The sequence below is a fragment of the Harpia harpyja genome, chromosome 13 (assembly GCF_026419915.1).
Source record: "Harpia harpyja isolate bHarHar1 chromosome 13, bHarHar1 primary haplotype, whole genome shotgun sequence".
NCBI classification, from domain to species: Eukaryota; Metazoa; Chordata; class Aves; order Accipitriformes; family Accipitridae; genus Harpia; species Harpia harpyja.
In genome coordinates, this window is record NC_068952.1 from 38,753,850 (window position 1) to 38,775,921 (window position 22,072).

Consider the following 22,072-nt stretch of genomic DNA (forward strand, 5'->3'; position numbering starts at 1 on the left):
TATTTTACACTATGTCACGTCATGGCCAGTATATAAACTGGAGGGAGTGGGGCTGGGGGGAATCACTGCTTGGGTACTAACTGGGCATCAGTCGGCGAGTGGTGAGCAATTGCATTGGGCATCACTTGTATATTCCAATCCTATTATTATTGTCATTTTATTATTGTTATTATTATCATTATAAGTTTCTTCTTTCCTGTTCTATTAAACTGTTCTTATGACAACCCACGAGTTTTACTTTTTTCCCTGATTCTCTCCCCCATCCCACTGTGGGGGGAGGCGGGGGAGTAGGCAGCTGCATGGTGCTTAGTTGCTGGCTGGGGTTAAACCATGACAACGGAGTAAAGTGAGTGAAATTTGTGTTCATTCATTTAGACCAATGCCTAATCCTAGAGTTACTGTTTCATAGCTGCACTTCAAGAGCTTCTGTTTATATGTGATATGACTTCTTTAAAAGCAGGTAGGTGTTCTTTGTTAGTTAAAAAGTATTTTATTTTCTTTGTACTTAATTACCAGGGAATTGAAAGCTGACGTTTGTTATGTCTAGGCTTGGTGAGCCAATTTCCTGTAAACTACTCCCTGAATGCCAGAGGTATAAAAGATGTTCCATTAATACAAGCTGACGTGAACAAACCACCAAAGAAGGCTTCATTGTTCAGACATTACTAACAGCTTAATTTATGATTACCTAGTGGAGACCGTGATGGCACAGTTTACCACGCACTGGATTCACATACAACAGTGCCTTTCACTGAAACACTGCTAGTAGCGATCTTGAGCAAGACAAAGCTAACTGCAGTCTGTAAGTTGACTCATCCAAATGCTTAGCACGGCTACTTTCAATTACATCATTTTTTTCTTAATTTAATAATCTTTGCCCAAGGATTTGAACCAGCTACTATAAAACTTTTTTAGTTTTGTATAGTTGTTTGTTTGAGGTTTTTTTAGCATGTGACATAGTGCTGTTTAATAAGCAGACAGGAAAAAGAACTCGCAGGAAAGAAAGTGGAAGCAAAGATAACAAACATTTCCTGGGACCACCACATCAGGTTTGTGTGCAAGCTCAGCATCAAGCCCCCAACTTCCTGGGGTCTGAAAAGAAGCACTGACTGCAAGAGATGCAGCAAGACTACTTTCCCCTTCATGGTATTTTATGTAAGTCCTATTACCTCATGACCGCACTTCAGTACCTACTTACCATGTTTCTCTCCTGTTCCCTATAAACCCCTCACCCAAGAAAAGCTCTCACTAAGGAGAATTCAGCTGCAGTCTGTACAGGGAGGGAATCTCTGATCTCTAAGGGGATTCAGAGAAATAATCCCAGTGCAGTTTACATCTTGTTCCCTTCCAACACTAGCTTAAACATAAGATGGAAGGGTACTGCAAGTCTGACTGTAAAATATCACTAAATATATTAATATACATCTTACTATTGGAATAGAGAATTACATATTACTTTGGAATACAGAAAGTCATCATATACAGGAATTCAAATTTTGGCCACAATCTCAGCCCATTAATGAGGCCTAAAGTCCCTTTCCAATAGCAGCCTCATTCCTCACATCCTGGACCAAACCTTGCTTCAGATCCCTTCATTTTTAGGCAATCATTCCCTTACTAAAGGATATAAGATCGTCCACGGTTATTTTTAACCTACACACTACAGTCCTATCGTAAAGTAGCCATATACTTCTAACACCACTGCCCTGCTTGCCAGCCTCCCTGAAATACCTCCTGGATGCTTCTCTAAAACCTTCCTCCCATCAAGCCCCCGTTGAGACTCTCCTGGTTTTGCTCTCTGCATTGTAACAGGCTTGTTACAGACTGCACAACACTGCTTGTAGAAGAGCTCTGTGACTGCTTTGTGGTTACCCCTCCGAGCCTGTTAGCAGCAGCAGCAGAAGGCATTGGACAGCCAAGACATAGCTACATCATACGAAGGAGTCATCAAACGTCAGAGTGGAGAGGGAAACATGTTTTTTCATGCTGCAAGAATTTTTGAATTGTTTTTCACGTTCAAATATAATAATGAGATTCTTAAGCTGTTTTGTGACTTGCAAAACTTTTGAATTATGTTAATTTACATTTTGATAACGGTAAAGCATTTCATTTCACATTTGGGCTTCTAGTTTTAATACTAAACTAGCATTTTAGAAAAGTTTCTGAACCGCCTTTTAAAAAAATGAATATAAGATATTCCGACAATTTCAAAACAAGAAAGCTCAAATGAAATAAAAAAGCTGGCAAAAGATCACTTTTGTTCTCTGGAAAAAAGCTTTCCATTTCCACAAATTGTAATTTTTCCACAGAAAAAGCATCCCTGGCCAACTCAGCTGCACATCGCATTGAGTACTTCCAGGTGTGACATGTTCCCTTGGTTTCTGTAGTTGTTTGGAAGGCAGAGGCTACTCATTCTGGAGTCTAAAACCTCTCAACCTGAAAAGAAAGGGCAAGGATGTCACTCTGGTAATAGGATGTGAAGGAGCCTTGTCTAGTGTACGTCCTGCCCACTTTGTATTTCTTTCGCTTGCTACTTTCTGAGAGGAGGTGGAGGTCAGTATGTTAATGCTGCGTCAGAATGGTCCTCGGCACAAACGCACTTCTCTCATCCAAGACGCTCTCTGTTCCAAATATGAGTCTAATCCTCAGAGACCAGCTCTGTAGGGTTTCAGGAATTTAAAACTGATATAAAGAGCAACACTCTCAAATCTACAGGTCCATGGGACTTTTTGTCTGCTACGTCACCAGCCAGTAAGACAGGTGTTTTAGTTTGAGTCTTGTATATATCGAACTAGCTGGGGAGGGAAAAGCACAGTTCATGAACTATTTATATGAGAATTGCTATGCCCAAAAGAACTCAAAATGCATTTCTTACCCATAAAAATAGATGGGGGCCATCATCTACTTCCACTATAGAAAGTGGGAAATGGTATTTCATTCAGAATCTACATACATTTCTATGGAACATTATTTTCTTGAGAGGAAGGTGATGAGACAAGAATGTGCCCTGCTTTTCAGGAACTGGGGAGGAGCTCACAGGAGGAATAGCAGAAGATTATCGGTGAGTTAAATCAGCATATGTCAGGAGGAAAAGACCATTGGAATCAATAGGCATTTTCCTGCTGTCTACTGTCAGTTTTGCATCGGGCTTTATAATCTTAACCAAGAGAGTTTGCTCAGAGCAGAGCAACATGCTAAGTTAGCAGAATGTCTCAGTAATGCAGCAGTGCAAAGGAAGTCTTACTAGACAAAGGAACGGCCATTAGGCTGAAAGCCATTGCAAAAAAACCAAAAAGAAAAAGTCTAAGTATCCAAGAATTACAAAAGCTTTGCGACAAATACTGCTGTAGTAAGCTACCTCAAAGAAAAAGTAATTAAAGTGTGGAGACATATAACTGCAGCAGTCAGTGCTTTGTGCTGCCTTAACAGCTATTGGGGTCGATGCCCTGTTACATATCTTTCAGCTTAAACACAGCCTTTGACTTCTCAGTTGTGGACCATAGCAACACACGGGGGCAACATGCTTTGAGGATATGTTGAGAGTGACAGACATTAAGAATACAGTGAAGGTGATGACTGCTAGCACAATCTGCGGCATTAATTTCATTGTTTCCTTCCTGGCGATTCTGTTTTCTTTCAGCTAGTAAGATGATGGCAGATGACTATGATACAAGAGGTCTCTTAAGGCCATTGGTGTTCCGTCTCCATGAGAATGTCCCCGCAATAGTCCGTGAGGTTTTACTGGAACGCGGCTGGACTGAATTTGACAAAAAGGAGCAAGATGACGCAGACTGGAACCTGTACTGGCGGAACTCACCTTTCCGCATGACAGACCACCACAGCATTAAACCATGGCAGAGACTCAACCACTACCCAGAAGCTGTCCGGATCACCAGAAAAGACTACTTGGCAAGGCATCTGAAACGTATGAAAGGAGCATATGGATCAGGTCTGTATGAATTTAGTCCAGTGGCATTCATCATGCCCAATGACTATGTCAAATTTATAGCAGAATACAGCAAGGAGAGACAGTCAGTAGGCAGAAGACCTAGCTATTGGATTTGCAAGCCTGTGGATCTCTCCTGTGGAAGGGGCATACTCATTTTCCAAGACATTAAAGACTTAGTATATGACTGTACAGTCATTGTGCAGAAGTACATTAGCAACCCCTTGCTCATTTCAGGGTATAAACTGGATCTGCGCCTTTATGTGTGTGTCACCAGTTTTTGCCCCCTCACCATTTACACTTACGAAGAAGGACTGGTGAGGTTTGCCACTGAAAAGTTTGACCTTGGTTCTCTGGACAATGTCTATGCACACCTAACAAACACCAGCATCAACAAATACGGAGCTTCATACAAAAAATATAAAGAAGGGATTGGCTGTGGCTGCAAATGGACATTCAGCAAATTTCGTTCTTACCTTCGAATATCTGGGGTTGATGACATGGTCCTCTGGCAGAAGATCAATAACATAGTGATTCTCACCCTGCTTGCAGTAACCCCCTTACCAGTGGCTTCCAATTGCTTTGAGCTCTTTGGCTTTGACATCCTGATTGATGACAAATTCAAGCCGTGGCTTTTAGAAGTCAACTACAATCCAGCCTTATGTTTAGACTGTTCCATCGATGACACTGTGAAAAGAAAACTTCTTCACGATATTGTTGAACTGCTGAACTACAAGCAGACTGACACTTTCAGGCAAAACCAAGTGGCCGGGATAAAGGCTGGCAGAAGGTGGGTGCCCTGGAGCACAGCTGGTGAGAGTGCCACCGAGGAGACTCCTGGCTTACTCACTTGCCAAAAAGTGGCTAAATGTACTTCTGCTTCTTTTGTACAACCTGCCCTGCAGGCTGCAAGAGGATCGATTCATAAGGTGGCTGCCCTGACCAAGAAAACTGCCAGAGCACATCCAAGAAAAACACTGACTTCCCAGCTGCGGGAAAGGATGAATATGCCAAAAATACCTTCCCAAGCAAAAGCTGAAGCTAAAAATAAACAACTCCAAGGAGCTAGGTATTCTTCACATAAGTCTGCCCAACTCAGCCACTGGTTACCTACACCTGACTTCTGCAACTACAAGTCAACCACATGCCCCTATTTCCTCTCTGATAAAGACCAGAGGCCTATCCCCCGCGTAGGAGATTTCGTCCTTATTTTTCCTTTCAATGAAGCTGCACTTCAAGCTTGCAGGGGTGGGACAGATACAAAGAGCATCATAAAGGAAATAAACAAATTAGTGAGCAAACAGTTACCGTCAAAACAGCAGAACACAAAGAAAAGGGTAGGCTATTTAACTTCTGTGTAACTTTATGATGTTAGGTTATATAGACATATCATAAATGACAACTTTAGCTGGAAGGAGGTAGATGTACACTGAAAGTGTATTAGAAAGATATCTCAACAAATACACAATTTTAAAATTGTAATTTAGCAATTACCATGAGAGATTATTTTTTAAAATTAAAGTACTAATTTTTTAAAGTAATTCTTGCAGTATTAAAGTAATCCCAGAATAAAAATGGAGAATTGCATTTCTCAAAACATCTTCAGAAATGCCAGTCTTTGTTTATTATTTTTCTCAGCGATCTTTGCTTCTTTTCTTTTCCTAACTAAGGGGGCTTTATGAGTTGAAAAACTGGTCACATTACACCAGGGAGCATTCAACATGCACTCAGTTTACAAAAGTGCAGGTAATATGAAAGACGCAAAACTATTGTGTTTTTAAAGAATCCAGTAAGCTTCCCGACATTCATTTCCGGAAATTAATTTTGCATTGTATGAAAAAACAGTATGAAATAACTTTCATTTTATGACCAGTAGGTTTCTGTAGAAATTCTTATGGAAAGTAATTTTAAAAAATCTATATACTGCTCCAGTGTTTTGTTTCAGATAAACTCTTAATAAAGAAATAATTGGGCTTCCAAGGTAACAGAGAAATTTGTTATCAGAGGGCAGACTATAAACTGCAGATATCACATTCAGAAGACTGGATCAAACCTCTCTCTCACATTAGCCACCTGATGGGTACAGTAGTTAGGCAGCTTTGTTTTGGTTGCAATACAACTGGCGATCAGCTGTGCATGGAAAAATACTAACACTGAACTGAAGCATTTGAGATGATGGTCAAAATACTGCCCTTGTACATCTTTGCTGCCCCCAGCTGTCTGAATGGAAGTAACTGTTCAGAAGTCACAGTGTATTCTAAATTTGAATCAAAATTGAGGCCAAATACGGGCTGCAGCATGCTTCTGCTAATGCCAGAAAACCTGTGGAAAGACGAGAAGTGGGGTTTCCCCACTGTGTTCCATCTCCCTGAAGGATTCATAAAAATTTGTTCACTATAAACCCTCTAGGACAAAAAACTTAGTAAAGTAGGTATGTGTATTGCTACAGTTTAAGTACATATGCAGTCACACTCAATTCGGATTATTTGTGTTCCTACAACTGTGAACTATAGCTGGTAGAGCCATTACTGCTTCTCGTTAACTAATGCAAGTGGAAGGTGGAGGAGATGGGGTGTGAGAATCAGATGTGAAAAATAATGTGGCATGTGTCATAAGTGGTCTGTGAAGGACTCCCAGTTATAACATACCTGACGGAGCTTGTCATTTATGTAGGTGTTCTTCTGTCTCCTTTTCAAACCAAATTTGTGCCCCTTATTTCAATAATCCTTTTGCTGTTCTACTATAAAATATCACTTGAAAAACATGTCTTGGTAAAGACAGTAGCCAGACGTGGGTTGGCAAAAGTACTGTGAAATCCTCAGCAGTCTCACCCTTTGATTTCACCAATGGAAGGTTTGCCGTTGATTTGCCAGAAAGTAGAACCAGGCCCATACTTAGGTACCATTAAAACCTCCCTGTAAGCAGGTGCTAACAAGGTGAAAGCGTGCATCAGCAAGGTGAATGCATGCATCAGCAAGGTGTTTGCACACATGCATTGCTGCATGCATAGTTTTAGAGGCTGACTAGCACATATCCCCTGTGTGTTACACCTGTGCAGGACCATAGGCCAAATTATTCCAGAATCAAAATGCTTCCTGCAAGTACAGTCGAGAGTGCTTAATGAAGCAAGGAACAAGCAGCATACAAAGTTGTTCCTTATTTAATTTAGAAGGGATTATATACACAGGTTATTGAACGGCAAACAGCGATTTAAAGCTAAAAGCTGCAAACAAAGCCTGTTTTCTGTATTACTATGGAAACAAAGAGAACGTCAGCATATTAACTGGAGAACAGGGACCTTTTGTTAAAAGGAATTCCTGGGAATAAAAACAGTGGTCCTTTAGAAAACATGAGTATCACATCTAGTTTCCCAGCCAAACTGAAAACATTAATCACATCCACTTTTTTTCATGATGCTTAATTGAGAAAAAAAATCAACATAGATTCATTTTGGTCAGTGTAAGGCAGCACTGAACTGAAATTCTTAGTGAAACATATGGAAAAGAATGATATCTTGGTTTTCTTTTAATTAGTTTCCTTTTACAAAACACATAAAATATATCAAATATTTCAGTAGTGAAAAGCACAGGTTTAAAATTGTTCATTTGTTATACAAGAGTAAAGGAAAAACAATGCGATTTTATTATCACACGAGCTGACATCAAACTGCATAGATGTTCACAGCATCATAATTAAATTCATAAACTGAAGCATGTGTATGATCGATATTAGCAACACTTCTTGCTTTATTCAGTCTATTTCTTCCAAGGATGCTCTGTAATTTGAATGGTGATTTGTCGATAGACTGACCCACTGGAAACTGAAGAGAAGAAAGAGCAATTCCATAATCTTGCAATTTTTTGCACTTAGGTGTGAGAAAAGGCTAAAGCAGCATGCTATGAAAGCGTGTTTGTTGCTGTAGGAATTTGAAGGGCATAAGGAGATAATTGGTCTTCTCAGTCAATGGGCAGTTAATGAGCTGAGCTCTACAGGGGAAATGCTTCAGTGCTTTGGAAAAATTCAAGACAGATGATGGACAGGCAGTCTACAGGGAAGGCAGTTGAAAGCAGCATCTGATAAATGATAAATCCCCCTAGGTATCAAGTGCCATCCAAAGAGCCTTAAAGTTGGAGAGATTCACTGACCAGAAATATTTCTGCACTACTGGAAGAATAAAGGCAGTAGTGGGAGAGGTTAATTCAAAAACAAAGCAACACAGAGGAGGTCTGAGGAAAGAGTGCTGGAGAAAGAAGAAAGGGCTGTTTCATCTGGAATAATGACCAGGATGGAATAAACATTACATTTTGTCTTCAAACGCACGAGACAGAGTTCTTACATTATGACCATATAATTATTGAATAATTTAGGTTGGAAGGGACATCCACAGCTGTGACTGTTCACTCAGCTCCTGCTCAGGTTTTGGTCTAACGCACAGCTCATGATAAGGCCTGATACACGCTGGCATCTTCTGCTCCAAAGAACCCAAGGAAACTGAAAACATTAATCACTTCCACATTTTTCCTGATGGTTAACTGAGAAAAAAAACCCACCACATAGATTTGTTTTAATCAGCATGAGGGAGCAGTGAACTGAAATTCAAAAGCTTTGTAGATTTGAGGTTCTTATGCCATGCTCCTTAACTGTAGCCACTTTTGTAATTAACTAGCAGTAAAACAAGGGAAGTGTGATCAATATCATGAAATGAACATTTTGATGAGAAATACAATGGGCATTTATTTTAATATTACATACACAAAGAGGGCATGACTGCATCTCCTTCAAGTCTCACTCAAGAGACATTTCATTTGGGTAAGGTTATTCCAAACTAAGCACCAGTCACTGAGCCAAAGTGAAGCTCAGCACTACAGATCCATCCATTCATTTTCACAAGGCTTAAATCTTCCTAACAGTTCTGACCTTCCAAGAAAATGGGTTGAGCTACTTACGCACAGTGCAGCCCTTTGAGGGGAGGAATCACTTCTTATCTAGGATGATACTACCCTCCTCATCTTTGATTCGAACTCGTCCAGTGGAGTATTTGGTTTCCTGTCTGCCATTGCAGTACACGGTTTTTACGGTGCCATCTGGGTACTCCCGCCTCTTGAACTGCACAGTGTGAATCTCCTTTTGGCCGTTACTGAATACCACTGTTTTATCTCCATTCCTGAAAGAAATAGCAATGAATGAAGCGATGAGAAGGCACTGTCTGTTATTAACCTATCTCACTGAGCTGTCTAATGTGACACGATGAAAGTGGCAAATAATGTCAAGTGGAAACTTTCTCACATAGGTTATCATTCACCTCAAAATTTACATGGGATGGCATTAGAGATGTTATCTCACAATAAGATTTCAATACAAAGGTACTTCAGCACACAGTGTGGCCAGCAGGACTAGGGCAGTGATCGTCCCCCTGTACTCAGCACTGGTGAGGCCGCACCTCGAGTACTGTGTTCAGTTTTGGGCCCCTCGCTACAAGAAAGACATTGAGGTGCTGGAGCGTGTCCAGAGAAGGGCAACTACGTTGGTGAGGGGCCTGGAGCACAAGTCTTATGAGGAGCGGCTGAGGGAACTGGGGTTGTTTAGTCTGGAGAAAAGGAGGCTGAGGGGAGACCTCATCGCTCTCTACAACTACCTGAAAGGAGGTTGTAGTGAGGTGGGTACTGGTCTCTTCTATCAAGTAACAAGCGATAGGACAAGGGGAAGTGGCCTCAAGTTGCACCAGGGGAGATTTAGATTGGATATTAGGAAAAATTTCTTCACTGAAAGGGTTGTCAGGCATTGGAACAGGCTGCCCAGGGAAGTGGTGGAGTCACCATCCCTGGAGGTAATTAAAAGACGTGTAGAGGTGGCACTTAGGGACATGGTTTAGTGGTGGACTTGGTAGTGCTAGGTTAACAGTTGGACTTGATGATCTTAAAGGTCTTTTCCAACCTGAATGGTTCTATGATTCTATAGTATAATACCTAATGGATGGTGAGATCTGCACTTTACATGACTTTTTCATGCAGGGATCTCAAAGTATTTTGCAAGCAGAAAATCTATTTTACAACACGATCCTCCCTAAGCGCAGAAGAGGCATGTGTAAGAAAGCCCTATTGTTGCTTTTCCTCATTTTACATGGAGAAATAGAGAGATAATACATGAAATGCCTTGCCCAAGATCAGAAAGGGAGCCAAAAAGCTAGGAATAGAGCTCAGGAGTCCTCATCCTGTGTCCTTCACTACCCACATTGTTAACACAGACAACTGGTGATCTCCTAGCAACCCTGGCCAGTGTAAAGTTCCATGGAAATAAATGAGGAATATTTCACAGTCACTTTGCAGCGATAAACGGTCACCTATCATCCAAGGTGGCAGTGAACAATCTGCAGTGCCTCATTGTAGCAAAACCCTTGTTATCTTACAAATCCTTTCTCCTTTCATCTGAAAATTTCCCAGCCATGCAGAATCCAACCACAGTTTTAAATATCAGTATCATTGTACCTGTGTCCAATGCCTGGTTCCTGTCATTAACAGGAGACTTACTTTTCTACTTTTACTACTGTACCATCTGGGAAAAAAGTTTCCTTGAATCCATCACTATAGAGGCATTTCACTGTGTGATCTGGGAACACAATTTCTTTTGTGCCATCAGGATAATGTTTTTCTGTGGAAAAGAAGATGTAACAAGTCTGTCTAAAATTTCTCTCATGTTGCTTTACAAAGAGCTAGATCAGATTTTTTTGGACATTGTAGTGAGGACGGAAATGATATCCAGCATACTGCTAAAGAAATTAAAGAATCAAATAATCAGATAATCAAAATTAGAAGAGAGGCATTTTCATCCCATTATTATCTTTCCTTTGTAGGAGGAAACTGAGCAGTAAAGTGATAGAATGTACTGGAAGTGAAATGCAAAGACAATGCGAAATGAGAAGAAAATACCCAATCTGCTGGAGTCAGAATCAGACAACACTTTCATAATAGAAACCTTCCTGCACATACAGTTCACATTTATGAGCTCTTGCATACCTATCTGATTATTAGGGAACTGCAGCACCTCCAGGCCATCTGGATAAGCAGTGTGGGTTGTCTGTACATCTGCATAATAATAAATCTGGAAGGAGAGTGAAGTGTTTGCAGCATGTTCACAATATTTGCATAAGCAGATTCAACCATAACAACGTGCTTAAAAATAAGCCATCTCAAAGAAGTCATTTCAAGGTCATTTTCTGTATCTGCCATCCATAAAAGTAGCTATGTTTGCATTACTGTTCCTTCCTCTCATTCACCCCTCCCCCATGGCTGTGTCTAGATGATGCTACTTTCATCTCTGTAGCATACAAGAGAACAGTGCACACATGAAAGTCATCTTCCCACCTTTTGCTTTGGCTCCCATCCACGCACTATTAATTTAAAATAGTGCCACTGCTGCCAAGGCTTCATTTATTTCCACTCTAGCTCACATTATTATTAACTATTTATATTTACATAATGACAAGAGGGAAGAATCCCCCGTGCTACCTACCCTACAAAAGTATAAAAACCAGTCCTTGCTTCAGACGGCTGCCCCTGCCCTTTGCCTTCTTTCAGTCTCCTTTCATCTGCTTGGCCAACTATGCATTTGTTCCTTCCTTCACTGTTACCTTCATCTCTTTCCACTTTTGTCCTTGTACGTGAAGCAGTTTCACTGCTCAGGGTTGTTATACCAACACCCTTCCTCATCAATTTCTGTCAGAACCGATAGATCAAGATAAATGATAGGACCTTGTTGGAAAATCGTTTAATCATTCTATTTTCCTTAAAGAAAAAAAAGTGTTACACACCACTCTCTGATCTGGCATGATCTTCTTTACATCTCCATTGAAAAAGCTAATTGTTGTCATCCTTTTATCAGCACTGATCTCTTTTTTAGTACCATTGCGGAAAGTGATGATTCGACGTCCGTCGGTAAGCACCTCTTCTACCTTCAAACACATAAAGCATCTAATGTAAATGAAGTCAAAGGAAATGAGTAACATTGCACTGCCTTCCAATTAAACTGGAGCCTGAAGTAAGTCATGCTATGCCTTTATATTTCAAAAGCTATCTCTGCAGCACAGGTACATTATTTTTGCCTCATCTGTGTGTAAAAGAGGCCAAAAGTAATTTTCACAAAATGAACTTACTTCTAGCACTCAGCCCAAGTTCCTACCCCACCACCTTGTTTTTCTGTTAAGTGAGGTAAGGCACACAGCCCTGTGGCAACAGGGAAGCCATTCAAGTTTTTTCTTGACCAACTTCAGTGAGTTACTGTCTGTACTCATTTCATACATGCTGGTATACCTTCCACAAGTCATTCAAGAGACCCTGGTTCTGGATTGTGCGAACCAAAATGATTGAACTCAATGTATTAACACAGGCTGCTGACATATGTTAACAACCATTTTATTCCAAGTAACATAACCCTGTATGGACAGTCAGTACTACAGAATTAAATGTGGCTGCATGCAGAGGTCTGCAAAATTGCTCAAGACTTCTTAACAAGAGGGGGCAATAATGTCGTCAGTGTGCTCTTCTACAAAAAATATACTGGTCAAAGATGACTCCGTACCTAGCATAGCCTCTGTTTAAGCAACTTTTCTGGAATTACTATGGCAGCTGGTTCTGTTCAGCATATATCAAATCCCATAATATAATTAATTTGGTGAAGTCCAAAGAAGGCTATGACCAGAAGATGCACTCTAGGACTGCCATATGGTTCCAATTTTATCAGACTCTCCACAAAAAGGGAACACCTCCCAACAAAAAAAAAAAAAGAAGGAATAAATATTCTTGGGGGAAGAGAAATGCAGTGTTTCCCCAAACAGGCATTGTTATTATTACTGAGGACAAGATTTTAGTTTTTAGAAATGGTTGTATTTAAACATTACTAGTTAGTAATGGAAAGATATTCTTACACCTACTTATTACAAAAGGCATTGCTACAAGAAGTCCACATAGTTTAAATGAGAGTTAATATCTCTTTCTAAAGGCATCAATGTCTCTCTCTAGTTGCACAAGGAAGTCCAGCCCACCACTCAATTTTATGAATAAAATCCAGTGGTAAAAATGTCAGAGTGAACTTTTTTCACAATTATTTTTCTTTTGAGGATCAAAACAACAGATATTGTATTCGCTGCTTCTACAAGAGGGAATTGTGGTTGGTAGAAGCTTTCACAGAGCCCATCTCAGCATTAGCTAGAACAGAATTGGCATCTCAAACCAGTATTCCCTGAACAACTGTTATATTGCAAAAGCCATTTCTATGACTGCTCCTGGTTTCATTAATCAACACCTGTGCTGGCAGGGTGAGAAAAGAAGCCCAGAACTGAACAGACACAGCAACTGAATTTCTGTCTTAATTTTATCTAGCCAAAAACCTTATCCAGAATTGACAACTCAGTATCAAGGGAATGTTTTAACAGGGTAAGCCTGCTTGGAGCAGTGTAATTGAAGAGACATCTGGGACTGAGTTCAGATCTGGCCTAGATGAGCAGCGACAGTGTTGGAAAGAGTGCTTATCTGTCAGCAGTGAAACTAGCACCAGCTCACTCGGTCACCTTGCTGACAACCTTTCCCAAGAGCAATGCACCAAATTTCCAATGCATAGACTCCTCTACAGAATCAGCCTTTCAAGGTCATTCCTGAGGTGCTGTGCAGGGAAGGTGACGTGGCCACTCAGGAGTGAATTATCCAGTTTTGTGGCAAGGAGTGCAGGGACACAGTGGGAAGCCAGCAGGAACTGCTTCCTTATCCCCTCCGGGAAGACAGGGACTTCCAGGAAAGGGATGAAACCAGCTGCCAAGCTGAGCTATAGGCTTCAGGACAAGGGGCAGCTGGAAGCAATCTCTACATGCAGCTGGGGAATAGCTGGGGATTTTGACAGGTGGCTTGAGCAAACTGGACAGGCTGCATGGAGCCCAGTTCCCCTGATGCTACTCCAGGTGTAGCCAGCTGTCTGTAATGAAAGACTTCTCCCACAAGTAGTGTCCAGCTGGCACAGCTCACCACCATTAGATTCGCTTCCCAGGAAAGAAAAGAATGGTCTTTAATCTTGCACTACAAAACACCATCACTACCCCACTGGCACATTTTCATTTCTCATGGTAAGCATATCATTCCTCCCAGCCCACAAATGTGGCAGCTGAAACAAAAAGGACTTGGTGAAAGTCATACAGCAAATCCATGTGGGAAAATCATTTGGTTACTTGATTTCCAGCCCATCAACTATACATATTTCCTACCATTCATACTGTGAACTTTACACTTCAGCTCTCCTTTAAGGACCAGACACTTAATTGGAGACATAATTGTCTATGGCTACTTGAAGCAGTGATTCCCATCTATACTGCAGACCTATTGGTGATTGCTTCAAGTATTTTTGCATCCTATTTTCTCTCACCTTTCCATCACGATACTCTGTTTTTTCCCGCACCTCTTCCTCACTTTTTCTTCTTTCTTGATGTAACATTGACCTTCTAGATAATATTGATTTTGGAGGCTATATTATGAAAACATCGCAGTCAGTGCTATATAAACAGAAATGTTTTTCAAATATTTTCATTAATTTTAATCAACTGTGCAAAAACTGTTTACCTTCACATACACAGAGGAAAGCTACCCTGCTTTCTGCTATTGCCTTGCATTTGTAGTGAATTTTGATCTTTTAGTCATAACTAGAAATGTTGCACATTAACTCCAGTTAGCTTCAGTTTGCAAAGCAGAAGATAGAGAAGGTCCAAAAATGAGGTGACAAGAGTGCATTCTGGTGAAACTACACTATAGGAAATTGAGAGAATAAACAGAAGAACAAAGAACAAAACTGTCTCTGAATATTGAGTTACTGATTTGCAAAGAAAGGTAGCTATATTAGCTAGATCCACTCTTCCAAAACAAATTACGTGGTTCTTAGCTGTAGGTAATGCTAACTGTGTAACTAAGGGCTATTCAGGATGTTACACATCCAATTTACCGTTACAATGAGTGCTCTTTGCACTGTCTGGCAGCCTAAAGGAGCCTTAAGTTAATTGACATCTGGCACATAGCATCCAGAATAGTTATTAACTAATGTCAATTATAGCTTGAAGATGTGGTGTATTTTGAATTGTGGGATCCAAAGGAACAGGGAGTACTGCTCCCTGCAGGGCAATGATATGCTCCAGTAAAAAGCTGTAAACACAGTGCTTGAAGTTGCCAGATCCATCCCTAAAGCTGTGTGTCTGCTGCATAGTGTAGGAAATGGGAATGGAAGATTTTCTTTCTCTTGGTGTGTTTAATTTCAGTTCGCAAATGGAAAGAAGACAGTTGCTGATCATATAAGAGCCAGAATCATAAATTGCTCAAACCTTTGCTTCAGCATCCAGAAAAGCAGGAGAACTGCCTGTAGATAGTTTGTTGTCATATGCAGTTATGCCACTTCGCCTGTGTGTGGTCACAAAAGCCATTTTATTCTGAGGGTTTAGCAATTTTTCTGTCTTTTTAAGATTAAGAGTCTCTTCTTCCTGAGACAAAATTAAAATGTTAACTAGCAACATAAATCTATTAATGTCCAACTGTTGTGCAGGAATATCTTGGTATAGAAATCTACTATATTATTTGTAAGCCATTGCAATATTGTTTTGAAGAGTGTACTTATCATGAGTAGAGGCAAGAAAATAAAGCTAGGAGAGTATTATTCCCAGATGAATGGGAGTTAGCATGCTGTATATGAAAACTAAGATCACAGACTCACTGAATTATTTTATAGAGATACATGGTGAAATACCTCTGTTTCTTCATTGTTACCGCAGTGTGCAAAGCTGCAAGTGTCGTTGCTGTGGTTATGTGAGAGAGGCATGTCTTCTCGGCTACCTGAAATGGGCAAAGACCTGTCTATGAGAAAAAGCAAAGTAAAAGGGGTCATTGAAAGCATGTGAAATTTGCTGAATCATGTTTCCATACCTATCTCAGAAGGTTTTTTAAAGATGATAGCTCTCAGATTCTCGCAACACATTGTTTCTTATACTGATAATGTTTCCTAACACCTTGTCCATCCTGCCAAAGGTGCTTTGTCCTGGACCAAAGTGAGGTGCAGACCACATCCATTCTCCCACCTTCTGGGCTTCCAGGACAACAAACTCAGTGAGTAAGCAGGCAACAGCACAATCTGCTCTCCCTTGCTTGTAAAATATAAATTTCATAATTCTTCTAAGAATCATAGGAGAGTTTTAGTGACCACATGTTGCCTGTGAGCCAAGAGTTGGGGACCAGCGTCTCCAAGTCATTTGCAGACCACTCTAAGCAGGCAGAAAGTTTCCACAAATCTTACCTTTTATGTAGAAAGATGAGTTAGGCTTCTTAAAACCACCAGTCAGATGCGAGAGAGCTCCAGGCGATCTCCTATCATCTGTTCTTCTCCCACTAGGAGAGGGTTGATGTACAACCTGAAGCAAAATGGAGAGGCCCTGACATACCATCATGCTTTACTGTAACGTGGCAGCTATCAGCGGCATGGCCAGAGTGCACTTCCCCTTCCTACGAGTTTAGCTGTCTGTGCGCTCCTATGGTACAGGTGTCTAATCTTGGTTCAGACTGTTGTGGAGAAAGAGACGTGGGTGGAAGAGCTGGAAAAAACCTCAGACAGGGCCACCCCCTCACCCCCCACCCCGTCCCTTCTCTTGGGAGCTGCATTTCAGCAGCTCTCGCTCTTGGTCCGTGTTGGGTTGCATCGCAGCCGTGCCTGTGCCTGGCCATGCACCTCATTGATCCAGATCCCAACCCTGCCCCATGGGCTGGCTCTCTGTTGTGACCCCAGACCTGTCTCATCACTATGGGCTTTGAAGATTGGGATTCTGGCCTGACCCTGGCTTCCGTGCCCAGCTTGCCTTCCTCCCTGGCTGGGGCTATGGGACAGGCCCTGCCCTGCCGGACTCCGTGGGGATTCCCTGATGCTCCCAGCCCCTGGCCCCAGGGAACCGCTGGCCCATGCAATGCCCCGATGCTTGGTGCATGTGATCACCTCTGAATTTTTTCTGAGGGCAAGGGGGGCAGTTTCAGAGCATTCACCCACGCTCTAGCCTGCAGGTGCCCAAATAGCTCAATGTACGAATAGTCTCTAAGATAATGTCTGGCAAAAAACCTGCAGTACCAGGGAAAGAAGACCAAGCAGCAGCTATGCGGGGATCAGGATCCCGATCCAGCTTCTGAACAATATTGTAAAAAGAAAACAAAGGCAGTCTAAATAGACCTTGATACTGACTTACTTTTTCTGGTTCAAAAGGTGTCAGTCTTCCTTGGTGAGGTGTCCTCCTGCCAGTCGGTGTTCTGCTTCTGCCAAGGGAGCAGTTAGATGGTTTCTTTTCTTGATATTCCTTTGTCACTGATCTCAAAGGATCAGCCCTTTGCACAGAGCTTCCTATTGCCTAAAAGGTTTGAATACATTTGTATTAAGTTGATATAAACACCTTCAAATAGCATTAAAAATCCTTCTAGAATAGGTGCATCATTAAGTGTTTAAAACTTTTAGGAAAATGTTTATTTGTGTATGTGGGCATACACACAGACACACACACACATTTTATACATAATTCTCTATTTGGGGTCTTATTTTGCTTCCCACATTTCTGTCTATTTGGACAATGATACAAGTCAAGGGTAATCCAAGGCGCATAGTGCAAGGGCAACAGCTACTCTCAGGCTCTCATCCCTCAGTCCCAACCACCCTGCCAAGAGCAGGAAAGATATCCCTCTCTAGGATACCACCACTGAGCTGACCCCAGTAAAATAATTGCATGACAGTTCATTTTCACTTGCCAGACGTCCACCCCTTTTACATCTTGCCTTCATACCTTTCCTTCAGTCAAGGCTGACACAAGCCTTGTAGGACCCTAAGGCAGATGTGAGCCACAGAAGGAAGGGAAATGAGATGTGCACAGTTTCAAACAAACTATAGCAGATATTTAGACTGGAAAGATCACAGTTACTCAAAAGCACTTCCCCAATTTTTCTTGGAGACCTTAGATCAGAGCACAGAGGAAACATAAACAATTCCTGCATGACCACCATGAGATATATGGGTTTTACAAAGTGACTGCCAGAGGTTGGCAGCTGCAAAGAAAACATTACATTGGTATGACAGGAAAATTGAGGCTGCACTCTTGCCTAGTCAACACTTTGAAGGTACTGAACCTAACGTAGAAATGCCTGGCAGTATGAGACAAAGGCATAGTCTCACTGCCCACGTTGCTGAAGTCATCCCAGAAATGGCAAGGGATGATGTCTGTGTCTGCCAGAACTGATAGCAGAAGAATCTCTAATGCATTGAGCTGGTGAATGACTAGGAGTGAGCACATGATGGTCAGAAACAAAGAAACATTCAAAAAACCCACGGAAATGGTACTAGGTACTCTGATTTTGAAACGTCTTGCACACTGGAGAATGGCTGCTTGGGAAGATGAGTGTAAGCAGTCCATGGAAAGAATATATTTGCCATCAGCTTCTTTTGCCCAAGTCCATGAACTATTGCTTAAGGGACATGGGACTAGCAAAACACAAACACGGGAAGGCTGCCCAATTCCTTCTCTGACAACAGTCACTATGGCCATTTTTCAACAGCTGTAAAATTTTATCCATTTGATCAATGAAATTTAGGGGACCTGTTGTTGTTGTGGATGATGATCTCTTATTTATATTAATAAATGGCATTGCAATTTAATGGATGTGCTTACAAGGAAGGAGCCAAGAAAGAAATCCTATTGCAACACCAGAAGTTGTAGAATTTTAAAAGGCTAAATCTTTTCCTCCAAGCATAAAACGGTTCTGAACAGGACATAGGCAACTGATTGGCTCTTTCAGACAAGGATGCTAAAAGGTACAGAAATTAACAGAATTCATTGTTAAAGGAATATTATTTCTATTTTAAATTTGGAGACGTTTTCTGCAGGCAGATTCTGTGAATATGCCTGGGTTCTCCAAATATAATCATGATTTCAAAAACAAGTGAGTAGGCAAAATGTCAAAATATGCCTGGGACTTCAGCCTGAGACAAGTGGTATAGTACTAAAGACCTTTAAAACTATTTTTGATGAAGAGATATTATCTCAGAAATTGCAGACTAGTGGAAGAAAAGAGCTCCTAAGCCATCATTTTATTGCTAAAGATCTCAAGACTGAAACTACCAAGTGATTGAAGAGAACTTGAAAAGCCATTGATGCAGTTTCACAGCACTCAAGCCAATCTCAGCCCAGATTGCTGGAGTCCCACTCCTCTTCCTCTGTCCCCAGCCACATGTTCCAGCCCCTCCTTTACATGGCAACAGCAAACACAGGGGTGGATTGACCTGACTCAGCCTGTAGAATCAGGCAAAAAATGAATTTTTTTCTGCCTGGTTAGTTTTGAGCCAGCTAGCTCACCATCATCAGGAGGTATCAACAGGGACACAGCAGCTCAAATATTCATCAGCTTCAGCCAGACACTAACATGTGGCAGCATTTCTTCTGCTGTGGTGTATTATAGAAAGAACATTGCAATTCAAGCTTTTAAAGAACTACCTACATAAGACTTGTAAATAGAAAATACTTTATGGCAAGAGTTTTAACACAGAGCTGCCTAGAAAGCCTATTTTAGAAAAGGAGGCCTCATGAGCTATCTAAAAGTCATCTTTGAAAAGGATGTTCGGAAGTCAACATTTACTGATGCAATGCAATGGGTGATGCTGTAGCCAAGGGACAGAGACCTGTACAGGCCTTAAAAATATGATGAGAAGAGGCACATGCTCATTCTTTTTAACTTAATGAACTAATGAGCTCCTGAAGTAGGATGTGTTGGACTGCAAATTGAAGGAGCAAGACGAAGCCAGAGAGAAAGAAGAGGTGTTTCCATGAATATGGTGACTTTTGTTCACATTGTGTCTAAAGAACCAATTCAGTTGAGGGAGCCTCCACGCAGAACAGTGTTAGTAAAGGTACTCCAGCTTGCTACACATGCCATTGTAAAAGCTGCTGATTTCATTTTTTATGCATCACATAGATTACACATTTTTAAATTATGCACTAGCATACCTATTTTTAAAGCAATAATGTCAGAGGAATCAAGGCAGGCTTAGTGAATTACGTGTGGTCTCTGTTTTCATACAGATGGATGTCATTCTAAGAGATCCTTTCATAAATCATAGCAATCACTGTAACCCAGGCAACCATGGCAATTTAGCTCTATATTTTTTAAGAGACTCAAGTAGTAAGTATTTGGATTAATCACACATGATGAGGTACTCGATAAAGATTCACTCAATTCCATTCCTTTCATAAACAAAGTCATCAAATTATCTCAATAAATCTTTTTACTTTTCTTCATCGGAAACACATGGATTGCCAGTAAATGCAGACCCTTGATACAAAGGGGTTGCAGGGCCAGAGGAAGAAGCGGCCTCCCAGCATGCACAAGGTAGATCAATTGTTTCCCATCTCCACTGAAAACAATAAAAATTAATCAGCTGATTAGCCAGTGACGACAAAAGAGATGGATTTTAGAAGTAAAACTTCGTAACTGAAACAACAGGTAGGCAGCAGCAGATGCCAGCTCATTTTGGATCTTTCTCATGGGAGCTAGCAAAGCACAGATTAAATATCCATTAGTGACACTGATCCTGCTCTTGGCAAAAGGAGGGACTAGGTGACCTCTTGAGGTTCCTGCAGTCCTACAGATCTATGCTATCAGGCAGGCAGTGGAGACCAGGAGGAGGTGTTGTTATCTAGGGCCCACCTAGACCAGAGAAACCTTAAAAATGTGATGGTCTCCTTGATCCTCATGCTCAACAGTAATCCTTTAAATTTTCTGATGAGCTTTTTCCTCCCAGATGTTAATACCTACAGTTCTTCATCATTCTGATACAAATCAGTTTGTCCTGGAAATCTCTCATTTGTCAATTCCCATAAATAAGGATGCCTTATAACCTTCAAATATCACAGTTTGTGTCATGTAGAGTTTGCGTTCCTACTAACAGATCAAAAAGCTGAGAAAAAGCAACAAATACTCATGGATAAAGCAGTTAAAATTCAAATGCTACAAAAGTCTGTCTACATATTCCCAGAACTCACACTTCCCTGCTTCAAAGTTAGTAAATGGTCAGAAAGAGCATTCATAAACAAAGAAATAACATGCTCAAAGGTCATCAAAATCCCTTGCAAGTTTAGACAGCAAAATCCATCTAATAAGATTGGAAGTAAGCACATTTGACCTTGGCTGAAACTTTTCCAACAAAAAACATTAAGAAATGTTATCCCTATACCTTTCAGTAGAACTCCCCCCCATGCAAATGAATGTATCTTTTCTTACAGAAATCACTAATATCTATCCATAGTTGCACGTCTGGCAGGAAACTGGCAACTCCTTCCTGCTAAATGTATAATGTGATGCATTCAGAAATCAGCTTGTTTGGAGAGAATTCGTATTAATAAATATTAATAATTAATAAATATTAAAGATTTTGGCTAATCTGTACATCTTTCAAGCCATATTCTGAAAGAATCACTGATGATCTGCACTTAAAATGGACATTTATCTTGTCTCACTAAAGCACAGCTTGAAGTGGCCAGTTCCTCAGACCAGCTAGGTCATGCTACTGTACAAACAGAAATCATCATTAAAAGTATTACAGGCAAGCAGAATATGTCTTTTTCAGAGATGTAGAACATCTCTCAGATATGTTTTTGTTGGTTTTGTTCATAAAATCATGTCTTCCAAAAATCTGTGTCTTCCACCTGTACTGATCATTATTCAGACTTGATCCCCAATTGTTTTTGTACGGATCCTCAAATTCTATTAGCTTTAACAGAAAGAAGTCAGACATCAGGTGTTGTTTCGCCTTCCGGATTACAGCTGATGAAACTCACCAGTCCTAGCTAGCTTCAACTTAAATACGTTATACAGGTATACACATGTCCCTGTGGCATGCATCTCTGCTTCTGTTGCTCAAGGTTATCCCATTCACTTTGATATGTTCCCATGCACAGTTCATCAATTCCAGACAGAAACAGCATGAGTGTTTTATCTGTACCCAAAATTTAGAATTGTCCAGGTTCACAGAGTCTTTGAGGGAAAGCATCCACCTGCTAGCAGAAGAGCTCAAATACAAAGGAAATACAAGGGA

At 40.9% G+C, this 22,072-nt stretch overlaps 2 protein-coding genes across 2 annotated transcripts in view; one reads left to right on the plus strand and one right to left on the minus strand.

Annotated features, from left to right (window-relative positions):
• The first annotated feature begins 3,648 nt into the window (after nt 1-3,648).
• TTLL2 (tubulin tyrosine ligase like 2) lies at nt 3,649-5,507 on the plus strand. Its single transcript, XM_052806264.1, has one exon. It carries the CDS (start codon nt 3,649-3,651, stop codon nt 5,305-5,307), a length of 1,659 nt encoding a protein of 552 aa, XP_052662224.1. The 3' UTR covers nt 5,308-5,507.
• A 3,344-nt stretch (nt 5,508-8,851) lies between these two features.
• Nucleotides 8,852-22,072, minus strand: part of LOC128150201 (centromere protein J-like) — a 35,836-nt gene continuing 22,615 nt past the window's right edge. The window contains 9 exon segments of the mRNA XM_052806192.1: nt 8,852-9,110; nt 10,474-10,594; nt 10,960-11,044; nt 11,754-11,894; nt 14,351-14,449; nt 15,294-15,449; nt 15,713-15,819; nt 16,256-16,370; nt 17,190-17,348. Coding sequence (XP_052662152.1) covers nt 8,921-9,110; nt 10,474-10,594; nt 10,960-11,044; nt 11,754-11,894; nt 14,351-14,449; nt 15,294-15,449; nt 15,713-15,819; nt 16,256-16,370; nt 17,190-17,348 — 1,173 coding nt within the window. The 3' untranslated portion in view covers nt 8,852-8,920.

What these genes read in the sequence shown, in the direction of transcription:
- TTLL2 (XM_052806264.1), top strand. Translation starts at nt 3,649, where the DNA reads ATGATGGCAGATGACTATGATACAAGAGGTCTCTTAAGGCCATTGGTG.